The sequence below is a fragment of the Corvus brachyrhynchos genome, unplaced genomic scaffold, assembly GCF_000691975.1.
Source record: "Corvus brachyrhynchos isolate BGI_N302 unplaced genomic scaffold, ASM69197v1 scaffold17, whole genome shotgun sequence".
NCBI lineage: Eukaryota > Metazoa > Chordata > Aves > Passeriformes > Corvidae > Corvus > Corvus brachyrhynchos.
The window spans coordinates 11,958,756-11,979,781 of NW_008240046.1; the positions used below are offsets into that span (position 1 = coordinate 11,958,756).

General features: G+C 36.7%; 1 protein-coding gene across 7 annotated transcripts; it reads right to left on the reverse strand.

Annotated features, from left to right (window-relative positions):
- Positions 1-6: 6 nt before the first annotated feature.
- Positions 7-20,924, reverse strand: LOC103622482 (coagulation factor XI). Of its 7 annotated transcripts, none has more exons than XM_008641452.2 (17): positions 16,133-16,224; positions 15,538-15,631; positions 15,382-15,427; positions 14,859-14,917; positions 12,061-12,223; positions 11,290-11,393; positions 9,586-9,745; positions 8,905-9,014; positions 5,852-6,011; positions 4,899-5,008; positions 4,658-4,817; positions 4,413-4,528; positions 3,894-4,068; positions 3,340-3,515; positions 2,938-3,033; positions 1,521-1,660; positions 7-296 (listed from the first exon to the last, which is right to left on the reverse strand). In XM_008641452.2, exons 1-17 carry the CDS (start codon positions 16,172-16,174, stop codon positions 141-143), a joined length of 2,067 nt encoding a protein of 688 aa, XP_008639674.2. In that variant the 5' UTR covers positions 16,175-16,224; the 3' UTR covers positions 7-140. The 7 variants fall into 7 exon arrangements, with proteins under 7 accessions (XP_008639674.2, XP_017600033.1, XP_017600035.1 ...); XM_017744544.1 differs by having other exon boundaries at positions 4,413-4,531; XM_017744546.1 differs by having other exon boundaries at positions 4,413-4,531; positions 15,382-15,424; positions 16,133-16,223.
- Positions 20,925-21,026: the final 102 nt, after the last annotated feature.

Genomic DNA, 21,026 nt, shown 5'->3' on the forward strand with positions numbered 1-21,026 from the left:
TTTTCTGCATTTTAAAACAAGTATTTTACACTCCAGGCTAACAAAAAACACCCTTTAAAAAACACTAATACACTTTATCACATTGCTCTGAGGGTTGTTATTCCATAGCATCATGTTGAGTGAGTCAGTTAATGCTCATACTATGTAGTTTTTTCCAGAATCCAGTCCGAATACTCAGCAACTTTGGTGTAGACTCCTGGCTGCCTGGGGCGAGCACACCCTTCGCCCCAGCTGGTGATGCCCACCAGATACCACACCTCCTCGTGCCTGCATGACAGTGGCCCTCCTGAATCTCCCTGTGTCACAGGAAAAAAAGACAGAGCATGCAAGGAAGAGGCCTCATCAGTATTTCTATCACAAAGAAAGCCTTGAATAAAATCAGCATCATTCAATGTTACCACCAGCATAACAGTCTATACTTCAATCACTTTCACTTATGACTAATTAAGAGAGGACTGAAGCAGGTTTTCTGATCTACCAGTAAATTGATTTCTAAATAGTCATTGCAAACAATTTCCACTTCCCTTGAAGGTTCAAAACTACTGGCTTTTTTTGTTTTCTTTTTATTATTATTATTAACTTATCTAAATACAGTGATTTAAAATCCAATGAAAACTATGTGTGCAAGTAAGAAAAACAGCCAATTTGGCAGCATTTTTTCATGACCTTGTTTTTAGTATCTCAGTTCTCTACATGCCTTATCTTGTTTGAGTGACTCTGTCGCACTCAGGATAAAACACCTTTGTGTTTTCTTTTCCTATTCCTAAGCAATCTTTCTGAACATAAGATTCTTTAGAGAAGCTGTTATGGGTTGTTAGGACAATAGGAAGTGTATTATTTTTTAAAAGAACATCTCCATGTTCTGTTATGCTGTATCAAATAAAGAAAGCATAATTGGCATAGAGGAAAAATTACTTCCCAACTCCAAGTATTTTTATTCCTAACCACTCATAGCAATAATAATATTTCAGCATACAAATATTAATGCTATTGTGACATTTTCAATTCTAATTACGAACAGAACAGTTTGGACAGTTTGTTTTTAGCCTTCTATTCCCCATGCATTTTAATAGCATTGCTAGCACCCTCCCTTCTGGTTTGTACACAGTGGATGCTTTAAAATAAGATTTTATGTACTGTATTTCATGCCAAGAAATAAAAAAAAAAAAAGGGAAATCTGCTCTTATTGGAGAAATGCTTCAAGATACTATACTTGCACTCTCTGGATTTCTGATAGTCTGAAGGAACACTGTTTTACTCCCTAAATGGATATCTATATATCCACACTCAGAGTTTCCTATCCATGGAATCTACCCCTAAAGATTTCAATGTCATTTAAGAAATATTTTCCATATTCCTGGTTTTCTGTGCTTTTGACAACCTAAAGGGACAAGTTAATCAAGAGCTCTGTTGATAATCATACTTTTCTAATAATAGTAATTAATAATAATTATAGTATTCATTTATATATTTGAACATATGGTTGGAATATACAATTATGCACTACTGTTTGTCATTACCTTACAAGCATCCCTTCCACCTTCATCATAGCCAGCACAGATCACTTTATCACCTATTCTGCGCTTCCGGTACCTTGCCTGGCATTCCTCTTTTGACATGAAGGGAACAGGAGCCTTCTGAAGAATATCTTGTACCCGACCTATATAAAAATCAATATGAGCAGAGAAATGTTCGATTCTAGTAAAATAAAGGTTAAAATTTGACTCTGGAAATCCCCATATGCTGATACTACAAAGTGGGAGGTCACTGTTTCTAGAGTGTTAATAGGTGTTCATGACACCGATCTTCCTTTCTATGTGTTAGCAAACAATGTGAATTGTCTTCTAATTTAAATGCTTTTATAATGCCATCTTCTTTTTCATGACTGGAAAAGCTTCAAAACTCCCTTGTGATTTACAATGAATCGTCATATATGAACGGCTCTCAGCACATTGGCCCTTGGAGCATTGCTTTGTGTTAGTAACTATTATTTCCTAGTAAATTGTTGCAATAGGTTTGGAATCTCCCAGCTGCCAAATCTGTGCTGCTCTCTATCCTAGTTGTTTTTAAGATGGAGAAATTTGCACATAGACTAAACAAGAGTATTTGAGGGCAGCCTTTTCTCTAGTAATTAACAGAAGAAATTTTTCTATACAGTATCTGCCTAAGTCTGTTAGACTTCACATTGAACTATAACTTTCAGATAGGCAAGTGTATAAAGGAAAAGGTGTATATACATCTATATAAACATATAAAAATTACACACAAAAATATAAACAAATAAATAGGTGTAAAACCAGAGCTTGATAATTAAGAGCTTTTTGGCCTACCTCCATATAAAATCAGAGGAGTTCAAATCTCATCTACTATCAAAACACAGGTCATTGGCATGGTCTATAATCAATCTTCAGAATAATAAAAGCAATATACTTCAATCTCCAATTTATAAAGTCATATGAATATAATCACATAAAAAAATCATGGGTTATGTGCAGACTATAATTCAAAACAGTTCAGTGGTAGGTTTATTGCCTTTCTTAGGCAAAATAAAAAAGAGTGTGCAAAACCCAGATATGTACTGGGGTTTGCTAGTAGATTAAGCTAGAATCTAAGGAAAAGTATTTGAGTGTTGTACAAGATATATTTAAGATTGAATTGTCAGGTATTTCAAACTATTGAACCAATTTATAAAATTAATTATTGTATCAGAGCACTGAGCTATTTAAGGATAATTTCATACATCTTTCATTTATGTTTTATGATGTCTTAATAGAAATCAATTCTAATAAAAAATTATATTAAAGTACTGTCTAGAAAGAATAATGGTAGCTTAGAACAGAGCAGAATTTTCTCTTTTTAAAGAGGAGGTTTCTTTTGTCAAACACATTAATTTTAAAAATACAAAATTTCACTGCTTAAAAAAATATTTGTCTGTACCTTTTTCTTTTCTGTAACCCCATCCAATTACCCAACAGTCAGTATAAAATGTGTTAGTGTCTTCTTTTGATGGCAGGCAGATAGGTAGCTGAAGATCTAAAGTATGAGAGAAAATATTAGTTTGACCAGCAGAGACAACCACAACAGTAAGGTTTTGTGGGCACCCACATGAGCCCTGATGACAGCCTCCATGTTATGCTTTGTCCCTTACACTATGTATCATTCCCATCACCTAAATTAAAGCCACCCATTTTATTTTCGAAGCCAACAGAATAGATTCTCCTCAAACCCCAGTAACTGCATATAAAAGGAAGCTAGCCCAGGTGTCACGCACTGCCACAGCACTGCCAGCCCTGTGTCATCCTGCACGTTTTCAGAATTCCTCTTCAATACACTACATACCAGTAAAATTCATAGGCTTATCAAGTTTCAACAAAGCAATGTCATATCCAGTCTGTGCGTATTCATACTGAGAGTGAACAATAATCTCTTCCACTTTGAAGAAGGGCGTATCCTCATTTATTTCTGATTGTCTTAAAATACCAGCATAAACACGCCAAATGTTGGGATTCTCTAGACTGAAGGAAAAAGACAAACAGTCAGTCTGTGACTAAATAGCCTAATGCACTATTACAGTAAGAAAATAGCTCATATCGCATGAGAATGTCTAGGGTTCTGTAAGTAACTTGTCTGCTTTAGAATTTCACCTTCTAGATTCATTAAAATAATTTAGCATCAGCAGTACAATACTATGCTACAAAGGGATAAAGTATGGAGTTCCAGTTACATTAGGAAACTGAATAGTCTACCTGAAAATTTCACCTTTTTTGTTACATTAAAGCAGTTCATCTAATTCTAATTCTCATTGTTATTATCCTGAAAGGTACATCTCAATTTATCTTGCATGCTGGGTTAACCTTTTAGGGCTTATTTGTACATTTACATTTAGGCCTCACCTCGTGACACAGTGAGCAGCTGTGAGGATCCACCGGTTGCTGATGATGGAGCCCCCACATAGGTGTCTCTGTCGAGACAACTTGGCATGCAAGCTGACCTGCCACGGCCATTCACCGGGGGAAGAGTCTGTCCCACCAACGATCCTAATAGTTCTTGCAGAATGCTGCATACACACTACAGAAATAATCTAAAACAGAGCTCAAAGACAACTTGCACTCACCAATGAAAAATGAAGACGAGACTACTGGTGACCACTGAATATGTACCACCCATTGTGAAGAAGGTGATACATGATACATTTTTCATGATTTATGATCATAAAGTCTATTAAAACCAAATTCACAGTGCTGTTCTGGGGTTTACAATGTGAAGATCTGACTGACTTCACTTTTCCAGAACACTCTAACTTTACAAGATCACCTACTGGGACAATGCAACCACTTTAAAAAAACATGGTTTGGCCTCCTACTGAAATCAGGGAAGCACTGGCTGTTTTTCATGAAAGAAGTTTTACTTACCAGTACTGGCTTTTTTTTTGCATAATCTTAGTGAGTATCCAGAGATACTTCCTGGCCCATGTACTATTTTTACTGGAGATCCATTTGAGGACATTCTTAGGTGACACTCACACTTTCTGCTAATGAATTAATGCAAACACTTAGTTTGTATTTTTTTCACTGAAGAGCACATACATTACTCCCTCACCACATCTCTGGAATCATTATTTCAGCAATCTTTGAACATTTTAAAAAATATATCTCACCCTTCCTCATTGCATGAACCTTGGAGGAGAGAATAGGAAAAAAATTGGCAGCGGATCATGTCTGTGCAAACGTGCTGACAGGCTCTGTGTCCTTTAGTATAAGTGACATTAAGTTCATCTCCCAAAAAATCCATATGCGTGTAAGTGCGAGAATTGCAGGCTGTAAGAATGATTGCATTCAAAGCATCAGAAAGTTATTAATCAGATTAATTTTTTTTTCTAATTGTAATTTATTGTTTACCAGGTAAAGATCTTCTGCAATTTAGGAGACCAAAGCCTGATATGGCATTTTCTTGTGATACGAGTGCTTCTGGAATTCCACTTGTTGATGTCTTCAGAAGGCAAAGATTTCTAAAATTAAATATTTTTTAAAATAACTAAACCTGTTATATAACACCATAAAAATAATTGTTTAGGTACAGGTAAAAGAAGATTCTTTCCTAAATACACTCTTTTCTCCCAAGTCTCAATCTGCAGAAATATTTCATATGAAAATGTATTCACTAAGTTCACTAGTTCACACAAAATTGAGGCAGTTTTTATAGTGCTGTGAAATGCCATACAGCATACCAAACCTACTAAAGGTTTTACAGTATTCATACATATAGAGAAGAGGTGATTTTAGATGATGCGTGCCATCTCAGCTTTGCTTTTCCCTGAAATTGCTGTGAAATTTTATTCTTCTCATTTGTGTGGAATATTGATTTTTAACTATTCTCACTACTGTGTATGAAAGAAGGAAGCCAAATAGAAATATTTTTAAACCCATTAACCTAATTGAAAAATCTTTTCAGGTAAATAAGTTCACCCTGCCAGGAAACCAGATGGCTCTTTTGATAATATTTTGATAAATTTGATAATATTTTGATAAAATTTTGATAAAATTCAGCTTTAAGTCTTTAAAACAATCTGGACGCTCACTGTACTTTTGACGTGTATAATTCTTTTCAGATTAAGACCAGATACACAACCACAATACAAAAGCCCTGATCACATTGGAAAACAGTTGAAATGCCCACAGGAAATTATAAATTTATGAGCAAAAACCATAGAAACCTGTGTTTTACTGAAAATAGCTTTTCAACATAAATTTACATACTTATAAGAAATCTGTGTTTAAAAAAAAGACTGTGTTTTTAAAAAACAAATTTTAAAAAATCTATATAGATAATTGCATTTAATTGTCATAGTCACCTTTGAGATTCTATTTGCCATTTCCTGGTAAAAAATGTAAAGAACAAGCACTTTGGAAAATATGTACAAATAGTTTGGCAGACAGAAATATCAGGAGTGAAAAAACTTGTAATATTAATTCCTGAAAACTCGTGATCTTCAAAAATGTCCATTTGACAATCTGTATAAAACAAGAACAAAATAACAAAATTCCAGACTTTAGTATGCCATCAGAATACTGAGATTTACAGATTACTCATTTCTATCTTTATTCCTGTTTTCCTTCTCTGATTGATCACTTGGAAAGATAACACAACATTTTAACCAAAAACTATTTCTCAAGAATATTTTTGAATATGTAAAGTCATAGAGAGAACTACTGAAGAGGGATAAGGTTCATATAGAGGAAAATCTACATGTTTTTTTAATGGGTATATCAGGTTCATAGGAAGACTAGAAAAAATATAAGGTGATGTTCTTCTTAACATTTCTTTTACTATTTGAAAAGTAGGCACAGTAAGTAGGAATGCTGCCCCCTGACATGGCCAAAATAACACAACAGAGGCTTGTCAGGATATTTCACACAACCAGACTATGGATAAAGAAGTTACAGGAAGTATTAGCATGTTTAAAAAGAGATAAATGAGTTTCCTTCTCCAAAGATATACTTGAAGTCCTGGTTCGAATCCTACTGCGAGAACTTAAAAAGAAAAAAATGGAAGCATCAGTACAGAGGATGTTTCCTGAACTTACCAAGCTGCAGAGATAGTAAAAAATAGTGAAATGATCCAAAAGATAGGATTTGGTGGCAGCAGAGAATGTGAGCTCTTGAAAAAGTACAGCAACCAAATCAGTACTGCCCAGTGTGTTATAGAAACATATGGGGAATATCTTACTACGAAAGGGAAACTAACAAGAGGCAGAGCTAAATGTGACTCCTGTTAATCTGATGAGGTTTTCAAAAAACATAGGCAAAAAGTACAATATTGGGCAGTAATTATACAATAAGAACAGTAAAAAAATATAATCAGAAATCTGGAAAATTAGAGTCAATTAACTCTGGCAATTAGTAGGTAAGATCCTATGTTAAGAGGAAATAGCATTCAGGAGAATGGATAGTTCCTAAAGGAAATTATATTTAAAGCATAAATGTGGATCTGAAACTTTAGGGAAGCAAACCTATAATCTCAAGGATCATGTTCAGAGATCATTTGCTCAATATCCAGTGATCCCAAGGAAGGTACTTTGCAAAGGGCAGAAAAATAGACAAATTGCTATGAATGTGTAATAGCATATGTGCACAAGGATGAAGTCAGAGAGGCAAAGGCACAAAATGAAAGGCCACATAGAAAGGAATAAACTAAACAAAGCCAGAAAAAAACTTCGAACAAATGTTGAAATAAACCCATTTCAGATATTGACAAAAGAAGGCAGAAGATGTTACTGAGTTTTTATGACTACATGCTACAGATCTCTGTCTGGACAGGTATAGCTGATCTGTTTTAGATTAGGACAGGTGACCTCCCTAGATGACCTCTTGATCCACTAGTGCTGTCGAGGCTTCTCTGATCACAAAATTTATTTCTTCTCTCTCTTGCCTGCTCTTGCCTCTTTCACAAGACACGGAAAGTAGGGAAACAGGCAGGAACAAGATTGATTTTCTCATGCTGTCATGGTTTAACCCCAGCCAACAACCAAGCCTCATGCAGCCACTCATTCACTCCCCCACCAGTAAGATCAGAGAGAGAATCAGAAAGGTAAAAACAGAGAACTTGTGGTTTCAGGTAAAGACAGTTTTATAGGAAAATCCCATGTTGGGCACCAAAAAGGACTTTGGTGGGTTGACCTTGGCTAGCTGCCAGGTGTCCAGCAACTCGCTCTATCATTCCTCCTTCCCAGCTGGACAGGTGAGGGAAAATGAGATGGAAAATGATTCATAGGCTGAAATAAAGCAAAAGCAAAAGCTTGCACACACATAAGCCAAGAGGAAAAACCCAATAATTTTATTCTCTACTTCCCATCAGCAAGTGATATCCATCCACTTCCTGGGAAGTAGGGCATCAGCATGCATAGTGGTTGCTCCAGAAGGCAAACACCATAAATAATAAATGCCCCTCCTTCCTCCTCCTTTCCTTAGCTTTTATAGCTGAGCTGACATCATGTGATATGGAATGTCCCTGTGGGAAATTTGGGTCAGTCGACCTGGTTGTATTCCCTCACAGGATCTTGCCCACCCCCAGACTATTGATGGGAGGAATGCTGGGGAGAGAGCACTGATGCTGTGCCAGTGCTGCCCAGCAGTAAGCCCAAGCACGGATTTGAGAAAGAAATATATTGATATAGTCTCTACAAAAAGTGATTTATAAAGGAAACCTAGATTATCTGTGAGATAAAATAAGGCTATATGAAAGCAGAATAACATCATCATCATTAAGAAGGGAACATATCACACAGTAAGACAAAGTGGAGATAGATTTAAGAAAAAAGAAAAAACTAGAAAAAAGTGAAAGATGTTTCAACTGAGAATAAGAAGGTTTAATACACACTGTTTGATTCTAGACTCTTGAGAATTTTGTCTGAGTAATGATTGCAGGAACAAGCACTGACTTTTTGCTTTCATCGCAAATCACCCACAAAATGCATAATATATCCCTTCCTATTAGCCAGCTGTATTAGAAAGCTGCAGATCTCCATTAAAAATTTTCAAGTTCATACACAGTATACAGAGTGTAGAAAGCTTTATATTTCCCCTGATCTTTGAATTTGATGGGCTTTTATCTTCCAGTTTTGTATCCATGATACAAAGATAACGTACAATATCACCAAGCTAATCTTATGAAAGAATTCTTTAGATCTTTAAAGAAGGGAACTATTTCTGTAAGATGAATGATAACATGAAAAAATCAAAAATAGATGAACCTCCTTTGTCCCTGAGTGTACTAACTATATTTTAAGGAAAAGATTATATTAGAATTATTCTACATAATGAAACATTTATACATGTCAGTGATAGACTGCATTTCAGGATACATGACCCTTAAAACTAAACAGAATCAGAGATTTTAAATAATTACCTAATTCAGAAAGCTGGCATGGCTTTAAAGAGAATCCAGACACAACCTCATCAAGCATCTTTATGCTGGCTGGAGTTCCAATACTGGTATGTTTCAAGAAGCATTTTTTCCTGAATGACAAAAAGTAAAGAAAGTGGTAAGAAAACAGGTCTTCTTCCTTGGATTAAATCACCTTCCTGAACCCAGAAATCCTACCATTGTGCATGGTCTGGCCATGGGCCAGAACAATCTCCAACCTCCAGAGCAAACTTCAAATTATGAACAGAGCTAGCTGAACAATGTTTAACTTGCAAAATTGAAGAGATTAAGAGCTCAAAAATAGGTCTCATAAAATGAAATCATTTCTGTGGATGCTCTGATGATGCTATTTTCAGAACAATAATCAGAGCAAGATTGAACAGAGCAAAAATGCAGCACAGCTACCAATATAATTTGCATTTCAGTCTCTTCAGAGGATTTTAGTTTTTTTCAAGGCTGTAATAATCAAGTTTGTCTTTCTCACCAATGGACAAATGAAAGTCAATTTACTATTGATATTTTCCCACCTGCAAGTGTGAACAAACATTGCAAGGAGGAATAAATTGAATATTCTTGAGTAAATTCTTGCACCTTAGACTGCTCTGAGATTTATTCTACTTAGGCATAGGGTTGTCCAGAGAAATGAATCCAACCTGTATTTACCAAAAGCTTGCATTGTGAAATGTTTCAGAGGCATATGTAAAAAAATGACAACGGTTGTTATTGGTACATCTTTTTTGACACTCTTGATAGCTGTCAGCCATTGAGATATCAAAAATATTCCCTTCCATATCCAGTCCTACATGGACATCTGGGCTGCAAGCTGTGGAGAAAGAGAGACCAAGTTCTAAAAATGTACTTCTATTCTTTTCTCCATCCCATGCCCCAAATTGCCCAAAAGATAGCAGTTTGTATGACACAGCCCTCATAATCCAGATGCCACGTCCCACACTCACTTCAGTTACATCATACTTTATACATAGATCTAGCACCAAATCAGAAATGCAGGCCTGGTGTAGTACCTCATGGCAAGGGGAACAACTGGCAGACTTTGTCAGTGCCTCTGCCTACATGAGAGAGGGGCTCTGACCACTGTGGCTGACTGAGACCAGAATGACATTCACCAAAGCAAGAACTCAGAATCAATACTAAAATATATTTTCCCAGTTCCAAATTCATAGAGCAGTTTAAATGGCAAAGTCTGTCCTCATAAGCTACAGACATGTCCCATTTGAGTCAGAATATTACATTTACACTCCACAGAGGGAGGATTGCAACTGTGGGGGTTGAAATGCAGGTCATTGGGGTCTCCACAGAACAAGAGTCAGCCAATGATTGGAGGCATTTTTAAACATGTGTGGATAGATTTTCATTTTAGTCTGATTCTAGTGTAATTCCAGTGATATTAATTAGTCTAAATAGCATAAAGAATAACATTCCACTGAAATCTCTTTCTAGTCCAAGATACTCAGAAATACAAACATGAAGGTTTATTGGCAGGAAAGAGCTTTGAAAGGGCCAGACTGCTCTGAAGGGCAAGTGGCAAGCAAAAGCAAGCACTGCTTACTTGATAATAGCTACAGTGGAGAACCTGCAAAAAAACCCATTTAGTCCTGCCATGTTGAGATGCTATACCAATACAACTGAAGAACTAGTCTGACATCCATAAGACACTATTTGTCCTCAAAGGCAGGAAGCAAATACTATATTCTTCCTTATTCTATTTTTCTAAAGTACCATGCTATGCTTAAAGTTGATCTCCTCTTAATGACATCATCATGACAGTGCAAGTTTAAAACATACATAAATTAACACATTTAATGGGCTTTTAATACGCCTGGTTATAATTTGCAGGTATGGCATGCTGACATTAAGGCTTCATGTAAAGCACACATACCCTAAAAACGCAGCTGCTAAAAAATTATTACACAGAATCACAAAAGTACTAGCATCACTTTGTGACAATGCACTTTTGCTGTGTTGAGCATCTGCACCTCAGGGGTCACACATGCCACTTATATGAGCCACTTTCTGGAGTGGAATTGTAGTAGTAAATTAATCTTTAGAACTGGAGTCAGCAGTTAAAGCATGGGCTGCCATCTGCCTCTAGCAAAAGAAACAGTGACTGCAGGAGCATGATTTCCCTGTTACTTCATGTGGTGAACCTGGATGGTGGATAGGTGGGCCTGAAGAGTAAAACCAGTAGAGTTTTTGTCACCTGTGTTTGAAAGCAGTCTGACAAAGAGCACACAAGTCACTTCTTGGCTGCTTCCCTGATTCTATTCCTCTTTTTAAAATGCTAATTTTTTAACAGCCGCTACACAATGCAGAGCATAAAATACAGGCATGTGAATAACCGTATCTTACCACTAATTTGGTTACACTGTTTTAAGGAATGTCCAGAGATAGCTCCTTCCATATTCACTTTCGGCAGCATTTCTGTATCGCTGTCTTTTAAATAGCAGGAGAACCTGTGTTTTAAAATGCAGCAATTCACAGCTTTTGCAGTACAACACAGACTTTCATAATTGTTTCTCAGGTGAAATGCAGCTGTCCAATACACCTCAACATGAACTTTTTGACAAGTGCGATTGGAAGAAAAATAGGGTCAAGCCTTACACGCTTGGTTGGCATTGGTGACAGGTGACAATACTTCGTGTTTGTGGGAGCTCCAAGAGGTCTCAATAAAATGAGAAACAGAGACCGGGCTTGGAGGATAGAAATGCACTGGGCATAGAGAGGAAATACAGCCTCATTCTCTCAGGCTACTGAAATTCTAAATTGAGAGAAAAATATGCTAAATAGAAAGGATGGGGAACAGTACGGGAGACCATCGGAGATGCGAAATTATTCACATTGTCCCTCAACAATAAATACGTGGCATAGAGGAGGGAGTGCAGAGTCAGTTCTCTTTCCTTGAAAGGGCTGGTGTGTGAGTGTGAAAATTTGGGGATTGTCAAATTTAACCTTTTGAATTCAAGCAATTACTCTTAGATCACCAGTTTTAGACATACATGACATTGTTTTCCATGGCAACCCTGTACCTTTCCCTGCATGCCTGTGTTCTGTCAAAATGTTACCAGGTTTCTAAATTATCACAGGAGACCAGCAAAAGACACAAGTACATTAACCTTCTACCTTTTTGCAGGATCTTTAGTCCATGTTGCTGGCAAGTAGGTGAAGAGCAGACAGGTAGGATGGTAAGTACACACTACTTGGCAGTAATTGGCAGTCGGTGTAAAAACTGTAGTGAGGTCTCCTCCTTGGAAGAATGTATTTTCATAGATCTGAGTCACACATTCTGACATGGAATAACAAAGTGTGTCAATTGTTAGAGATAGGAACACCCAGTTCACCAGGAGACGATGAAGCCACTGCTCCTCTTTGTCATTGACCTTGCTTTTAAAACAGGCTTTTTTCAGGAAAGGTGGATAAGGGAGGGTCAGTAGCACAGTTCTTCTGAGAGCCTCATCTTTTCACTCTAGCAGAAATAATACTGTCTAGGGTGTCTCCCTCTGTTCCCTGTCTCATACCCAATGCTGAACCAAGGTAGAAACCCAAGAAGCTGGATGGGCCACAAGGCAGATCTGCAAAGCAGAGAGGGAAGGTACGTTCTCATGGAAGATCTCAGGAACAGCAGAAGCCTCTTCTGAGAGAGACCAATATAGACCATCCTTATGAGGAAAATCAGGAAGAGGAAGTGCAGAGACCGAAAGGAGTTAGAAAGTTTTATGTAAAGACAATCCTATTTTTTAGGGATGCTCTGAGGTCAGAGTCACAGGTGGTGCCACTCTGCACAGCCTCAATGGCTCCCAGCATTTCATAGACCTTCAGCTCTCTCACACTGCACCTTGAACCCCCCAAACCTTCTTCAAAATGAAGAAAACACTGTTACAGGAATAACATCTCAGGAACAGTCTAGAATAAAAATGAGTTCTACTACTACCTTGCATCTGCAGGAATTCTTGGCTCTGAATGACATACTGAACTCTGTAATGGCAACCACTCACGCTGCAGAGCTGTGCATCAGAGGTACCTAAGCAGCAACCTGCTCCCATCTTTCAAAATGAAGGCACTTGTAAGATCACAGAATCACAGAATATGCTGAGTTGGAAGGGATCCACAAGGATTATTGAGTCTAACGCCTGGCCCTGCACAGAACCATCCCCAAGACCATGTGCCCAAGAGCGTTGTTCAAACACTTTTTGAACTTTGTCAGGCTTGGTGCTGTGACCACTTCCCTGGGGAGCCTGTTCCAGTGCCCAACCACTCTCTGGGTGAAGAACCTTTCTCTAATATCTGACCTAAACCTCCCATGACACAGCTTCAGGCTTTTGGTCCTGTCAGTCTCAAGGCTCCAAGGGGTTTTGAATATCCGTTGTAGTAGAGAAGCAGGGTAGTTTGTCAAAGGACTCTAATAAGATCTCTATATTAAAACATACAAGAGAGTTGTCTTTACACAGGAGACCCTCTCTCATCTTGAACTTGCCTTCCAAAAGGAGTAGCAAACCAGTAAAATGGCTATTTTTATCCCTGCATCTACAAAAGTGCTTTTTCTTGGAAGAAAGATAAAGAGAAAATAATGTATTTTTACAGACTGGGAGGAAACCCAACTGAAAACATTGTATCTAGTGGCTTAATCTGTTACTATAGAGTGATCATCCTGTATCAAGTGATATTTAAAATAAAAACAAATGGAAATATGATTTTTCTGGATGGAATTCATTTTACAGTTTTAAAATATTACAAGTGGATTTTATTTGTTAATATGATTATAAACTATACTTTGGCAATTCAATGCTTCCTGCATGCAGGTATAATATATAATTTTTTTGTTGTTGTTTAAAGGACTAAGTAAGGAATTACTAGGCATATCTGCTAGATGTGCTAATATCTTTCAAAGGTTAATTTCTTATTAGTAAAAAATTAGACTTTATAAACATGTAAGTTCTTTGGTATAGATATACTTTCAAGCTCTTTCTCTAAAAAATTTTATTTATTATTCTCAGAGGCATTTCTTTGTCCAACTTTGTCATTAACAGAAAAAAAATTTCTATTCTTAGAATATTCTAAGCGAATTCTAAAGCTAAAAGAAAAGAATATTGCAATTATTTGCTGTATCAGATATTTTGGATCCTATTTACCTTCTTCTAGCATAAATTAACAAAAAAAATTACTTATGCTGTAAAACTATGCACCATGTAAAACTGTGCCACTTCTGAACATTTTAATTTAATAAAAAATATTTTCTAGGCCTCAGAAATTTTCCAAGATTTTAGTTTTGCTGAGATTTAAAGCCAGGTAAAATATTTTCATAAATAATACTACATTTATCTATTAGATTTTGCTAAAAAGCTGTTACCTAATTGTTCTCTGAGAAAACAGTTGAAACATTACTGAACTTATACCTGTGTTAGGCCTTAGTTATAATTTATCAGGAAAGGGAATTTCAGAGAAGTGCAATGCAATTTTTGTAGTTTAACTTGTGCTAGCAGAACAAAGTAAATCATTAACACAGAATGAAAGACATACACTACTCGACCTCCTGCACCCCAATCAGCCATAAAGGGCTTCCTTCCCCAGCTGCTACTTGGGCTACTAATCTTGCCACTGGGCACAGAACATGGAGCATCACACCAATTTCACGGTTACAACGTGGATGCAGTCTCAGTCCTATAGAGAAAACTTCCTGTGGCATGGTCCCATGTGTGCTGGGGGAGGTGACAGCATGGGGCGTGGCAGGACAGTGCCAGCAAAGCCCCATTAGAAAGGTCCCTGTCAGACAACAGGGTTATGCCAGTTACCCGAACTTAACTAAGCTCAATAAGCAGAACAAACAGCTCTCTCAGGAGCAGACTGCAGTTACTAATCTTCTCCCCTTCTACAAGAGTTGCTTTACACTGTGTGTAAATCACAGGAATTATACATTAACTTACCGCTGTAAACTGAAGCAAGTAAGAAAATGAAATAAAAAGTCCGATAAATCCAATGCATCCTAAAAGCCACAAAATCGTTCTTTAGAATAAGTTTAATAAAGGGTGCATAATTAGTTTTATGAAGCACTGCTAAGCCTAATGCTGATTTACACTTGTACTGTTTCACCATTAATTCAAAATTACATTGAAAATTATGATTGCAGCTGTGATATGCTGTTTTGGCATACCTTTTAACAGCAGAAAATTCATTCTTGCTCAGACTGGGAACAATATTCCATTGAAACGACATTACTAATACTGACTCTCCATACAGTTTAGTAGATGCTGTTATCAATATAGCAAACAAATGACTCACACTCACTACTTCATATGCTATATGAATTCTAAACTATTTTTCACATGCAAAAACTTAAGCTGTGAACTAAATTAACCACAATACACAAGCCATAAATACTCAAACTTACACTGTCTTGTTGCTATGAAAACCTTTCACTGAATACCAGTCGCAATAATGATTACATACCTGAACACATAGTAGGTCTGGATGCATGGATAAGGTTTGCACTCTACTAAAAAAAAAAAAGTCAACACTTTGTGTTAAATATTACTGCCTGCAATGCTAACTCATCTCTAATGTTTACTTTGAATGAGTGCTCTTTTTGTCAATATTGTTACTGACCTTGGGACACATTTTCAGAACATCCATCATCCACACTGCGCTGGAACTGGTCCTGTATAGCTACGCGTCTGCAACACAGTCTCTCTTTTCTCCCCTATAAAATGATGATAATATTTTAAACCCCTGGGAAAACTTTCACCTTTACGTCAATTTGCAGAATTTTCATCGTTCCTGAAAGCAACCACAAAACCTACCCATATCTGAATATTTACAAACAAAGCAAGCTGAACTTAGCATTTTTTGTGTTGCTCAGCATGTACTAGCATTCAATTAAAATAATTGTTTTGCCTCTGTGTGTGTGTGTGCATTTCAATTGGTGGGACAAAGGGATTAGAACATTTGTCCAAGAACTTAGTTTCTTCACTTTTTGTTTCTCATTTGGGCTTTCCATTTCTGATATTGGGCAGTTATTCCAATCTGTTACTGTTTTAAAAAAAACACAAGCAAACAAACCAAAAAAAAAAAATCTCCAATCATGCACTTTTGGAAAAATAATGTATACCATTCAAAAAAGCAGAAAAACAGAACAGATTGACCATAAATTTTATGTGTCAAGATCATGTGTGTCATTCATGCAACATGTATTCATACCCACATTCATCAGAAGCTTTTGTAAGATTTCATTTCTATAATCCATTATTATCTATATTTTAGAATTTTTTCTCAGGAAGGGGTATCTTCTGGTGATGAGTGTATGTTTCCAAAGCAAACTAGTGGGGAAAAAAAAAAAGAAAAAAATACTTCCTTAAACTGGCAGTTCTCAAATTTAGATATCATACTCTTTCTAAAAGCAAACATCATTTTAATTACATCTGTAAGGGCATCAGTTGGATTTGATGGTGAAGCTCAGAAATAAGGCAGAAATGCTATTCAAAGAGAATCATAATGAGCATGCTCACTTTGGAAAATAAATGCATTTTCTTTCACTGGGCCTGCTACTCACATGATATGCTCCCATTAACACTGTTGTGCTGTTGCTCAAACCAACAAAAATGTACTTCTGTACAGAGAAAAAAATGTATTATGGACTCTATGTTGATGAGTTATTGTTTATTATAGGACATATTTATTATAGGAGAAATTACAAAATATGCTGAGATAAATTCTCAGCTGGTATAAGTTTCCTGAGCCCCTCTGAAGTCCAGAGATTATATGATTTAAACTAGTAGTAGAGGTAGAAATTTAAAGTGCATAGAATGCCAAAACTATCTAATGCTCCTTAGGCTCATGAGGGCTCCACATATAAGGTTACTGTTGGTCTTAATTCCTTCATTGTATCAATTTAGCTATCAATATTTCAAATATTAGCTAAATCAGGATGTTGTATTTAGGTAATTCAGTAATTCGTATACCAGAAATAAAACATTTTTATAAATGGAAACATTTTTGATGATCCAAAGTTTATTTGAATCGTCTAAAATACAATGGAGAGCTTGCTTCTGTTTGACTCTGCTTCATTTTGACTTGGTAGTGAAAAGAACCAAAACCTGCTTCAGCCTAAGCAAGTTCTTTATGATTACATCTCCCTGGCAGTGCAATTGCCTACTCTCTTGATACTGCTTTCTGCTGATTTCCTCTGTGATCCATGCATTAATCTCTTTCATCCGCAAAGGTGGCAGGACTTACTGAACTGTTTCACCTCAGGAAATGAATGACTGGATTCTAGCCTGATTTAGGTTCTAATTCTGCCTGGCAGAACCAAATCCCACGTTTCTTATGGCAATTCTATTCAAAAAACAGCTTCAGCATGGAAGAGGATCTACTCTGTGATGAGACAACACCTGCTGGTTGTGATGTGGAGCAAGAGGAGAAGTTTCTCAGAGGAAATGAGGGAAGGAAGGCACCAGTATGGTGGGAACAACCCACATTCTCATTTTGATTTGGCTTTGTGGACACCTTTCCATCTGAATGAGGATTCTATAATAATTTAATGAACCTGAATGCTCCAGTAGGAAAAAAACAACCAACCAAAAAATATGCTGAAGAAGTTCATGGCTATCATTATGTATATGACAAAGGACAGAGAGAAATAAAATACCAAATGCTGCTAAAACAAACTCTAAATCTAAATCTTGATATTTTCTTCTTACAATCAACAATCTACAGCTTTTTCATCTGAGTCACAATGCCATTATCTGAGTGAAGAATCCACTATCTCACTAGGGCAGAATGTTCTGTTTGACTTGATACCATCAAAATGTCTGCAAAAAGATGGATAGAATAATTTACTGATTTGTGAAAAGTGCAGCATTGTGTATTGTATCAAAATAAAACAGTTTACTAGTTTCATATCCTGCAATCACATGTCAACAATAGTCTCCCTGGAAATGCAGCCCAGAAAAAACTGCAAATCAGATGTCAAATAAGAAATCAATGCAAACCAAATTCAGGATCATATTAAAAAAAAATAGAAGACAGTTGCAAATACTAAACAACAAATAGCTGCTAAGTTTGTTATTTCAGAGGTCTTCTTTGATTTTTCTCTTATAATCAGATTTGCCTTTTTTTTTAATAGATGGAGAATCACATTACTGCCCATGGCCTTACTTTCTGTAGCTAAACCACCTGATGCTGGTTATCATTAGATATTAGAGAAGACAGAATGTTTCAACGTATACTGAAGGGTCCCAGTATCTTGATCAAGGCTTGTAAACTGTCAAACAGTAACCCTTGAGTAAGTTGTATGTGTCCCTCAATTACTAGCCTGGAGTGAAGTCATTTGAGCATATGCCAAATGCTGAGTCTTTTGCTAACTGATAACTTTTGCCTTTCTTTGCTCAAAATATTTTGCAATTTCAATGAACACTTTATATCTGCACAAGTTATACTCCAGGCATCAAATAGAAAAGTCCATTTGTTGAACAAAAGATGGAATTACACTTAGCAGAGTATACCTAAGAGACTCCCATTTTAAGAAGAATCTCAGATGTATGTATTGGTTTGGTTTAGAAAGTGAGTTAATTTAGTTTTTAATCTTTTAATCCATAGACTATTAAGGTCATCTTCTAAATATGACCTGAGTATAAACTGAGGTACTTCTATACTGGGAGTTTTGCCAGGGAGTGGCACTGATACTCTTTTAGGAAGAAAATTGGGGTAGGATTCTCTGAAGGCTCTTTGAGTCTTTTAGCTGCTGGAAGAGGACATGATGTGAGCTCAAATACGGCAAAATGATCTGTTTGTAGCAGTGTACTAACATTTATATATATGAGGTTTTGTCTTTTTCAACATGAGGATTAAATTCAAGAAGGCAGGTGGATACTTAGTAAGCACCACTATTCCTTAGTAAGCACCACCTCCTGCATGTATCCCAAACATGCAGATTTCAGAGGCCAAAAAGCAGTTTGTGTCAAGGTAGCTGGAAACTTCTACTGCCTCTGAGGCACCCACAGGTGCTCTCAAGCAGAACCTCCCACCAGAGGGAGGTCACACATTGTTTGTTGTCACTGTACCTCCTAACAGCTGTAAACCATGATCCAGAAACACTCACACACTCCATTTCTGTTATCCCAGTAGAAAGCTGTGTCCTTTCTGGCACCATACAAAAGGGATCTTTACAGAAGGTGCAATATTTTGCTTTAGAGTTCAGCTGCTATGTTAATACCATCAGCAGATACCTAAAACACAGGAAAAAAAATCACAAACAGCTAATATGCACATTTTTTATTATGCACAGTTTTTATTACACAATATTTTATTGTCCCATTATTTTATCAGGAAACCTGGCAAGGCTGTGCTACATTCCTCAGTCCTACAGGAAACCCACACACACACACACAAACACACACACACACACACAAAACCCCAAAACAGAGAAACAAAAACCCAGAAAAAAATAACAAAATAAAGCCCCACACCCAGAGGGTTGTTGCTGACCACTACCAAATGATTACTACATACCACATGATTTAACCTAATAAAAGCACACTACACAATGCTAGGTATTTAACAGCTACCCTGCAGGCACAAAGTTCCCTGTATGTTTGGTACTGTTTTCCCCAATATTTATTTCCTTAGCAGCCTCAGATTGCTTCAGAACAAATTTTCACAACAGAAGATAAGAGATCACTGCCATTTCAGAATACAAAGATTACAGGATTACATTAGTGCTCATCTTGGCAGAGATACTTTGTGGATCACTAAATAGGGACTTTTCACTTTGGCAACCCTGTGCCAGCAGTTGAGCCCATGCACTTTTCATAATGAGTTTCTTATTATAGTTTTATCCAGTTTTTGTCTCAATTATTTTCTTGCTCATTTTGGAGAGTATAAGGAAGTTATATGAGATATACACACATTAGGTGAGAAGAACATGGTACAAAAGCAAAGTGCAAGAAAAAATATTGGTCAGTGTAGATAGAAGTCATAAAAATTATCTTATGGAAAAAATTGTTTCCATTTGGTCTATTTACAAACCTTTTCCACAAAACATACCCCACAGAAGAAAAGGAAGTAATATTAGTTTTCATTTGTCTTGAAAGTCCTCAACTTAAGAACATAGCTTACGACATGAGGTACCTCTCCAGGTTTCAACTACATGCCAAATCTCCTGGCAAACATATTCTGGATGCCAATCTTTTTTACCTTGAAAGTTCACACTGCCAAGTACCCAAAAGCATGAAATAATTCCTTAACTTAGAGTCTCTTTGGAAAACGTGTCATTTGTATTGTATGCACTAACATATGAAGATGATCTCAAAAGTTATCTCATTATAAAGAAGACAATGTTTACATTCAGCCCTGTAAACTGAAATTCTTGTTATTATACAGCAATGAAACCTATCTTTGAAAAAGAAGGCTGAAGAATGCAAGTATTACTATTGTTAAAGACATTTTTTTCTTAATGGTAAAATAAAGGTAGCAATTATAGACTATTTGCAAGCTCTGTGATTTCATTTACGTAAACTAATCAGTTAAATAGTTTCTTTTTAGAAGATCCTCAGAAAATGGTAAAAAATAGGCTTATCAGAATATAAAGAATTGGTCAGGTTCAAGGAAACCTCTAATTTACTTGTGAAACATAGAAATTATTTTCTCTTTATTAAGATATTCTACAAAGTACAGCAGTATCCCAGGTATTAAATGACTAAGTGTTGTTAAAAGGGCACATGGAAACAGACAAAAGAAAGAATCTGTAAATTTCAGCAAAACCAGTAAGGACAGATTACTCCTTTCTTATTTTGTAACACATTAATCATTAGAGTGGGCCAGTCCATGTTAGTTGTATCAGCTCTGACCTCCAGTTTCTCATCCAGTTCCCCTATGCAGGTTGCCCACAGCCCAAGAACAACCTGAAAACAACAACACACGAAAAGCCCTCACCACCAAGTGGCAAGAACAGCTAAAGACACAAGTGTGGTTATCGGTGGGCACCCCTCTCTGTACAGCACCAGGCATCGTGCTGGAGCAACTCATTACCAGCCAAAAGGAGCCCCAAAGCATAGGGCACAAGTAAAGGCCAGACCAGCTAGAGGACCTCAGCTTGGTTT

Bases quoted from the DNA above. Each gene is read 5' to 3' on its own strand.
- LOC103622482 (XM_017744544.1), bottom strand. From the start codon at position 16,174: ATGGATTATAGAAATGAAATCTTACAAAAGCTTCTGATGAAT. The intron at 9,746-11,289 runs GTAAGATACGGT...CTTTCTCCACAG, and splicing joins ACAGTGTAACCAAATTAGTG to CTTGCAGCCCAGATGTCCAT. The intron at 4,532-4,657 runs GTGAGATATATT...TTAATTCATTAG, and splicing joins GGTTCATGCAATGAGGAAGG to CAGAAAGTGTGAGTGTCACC.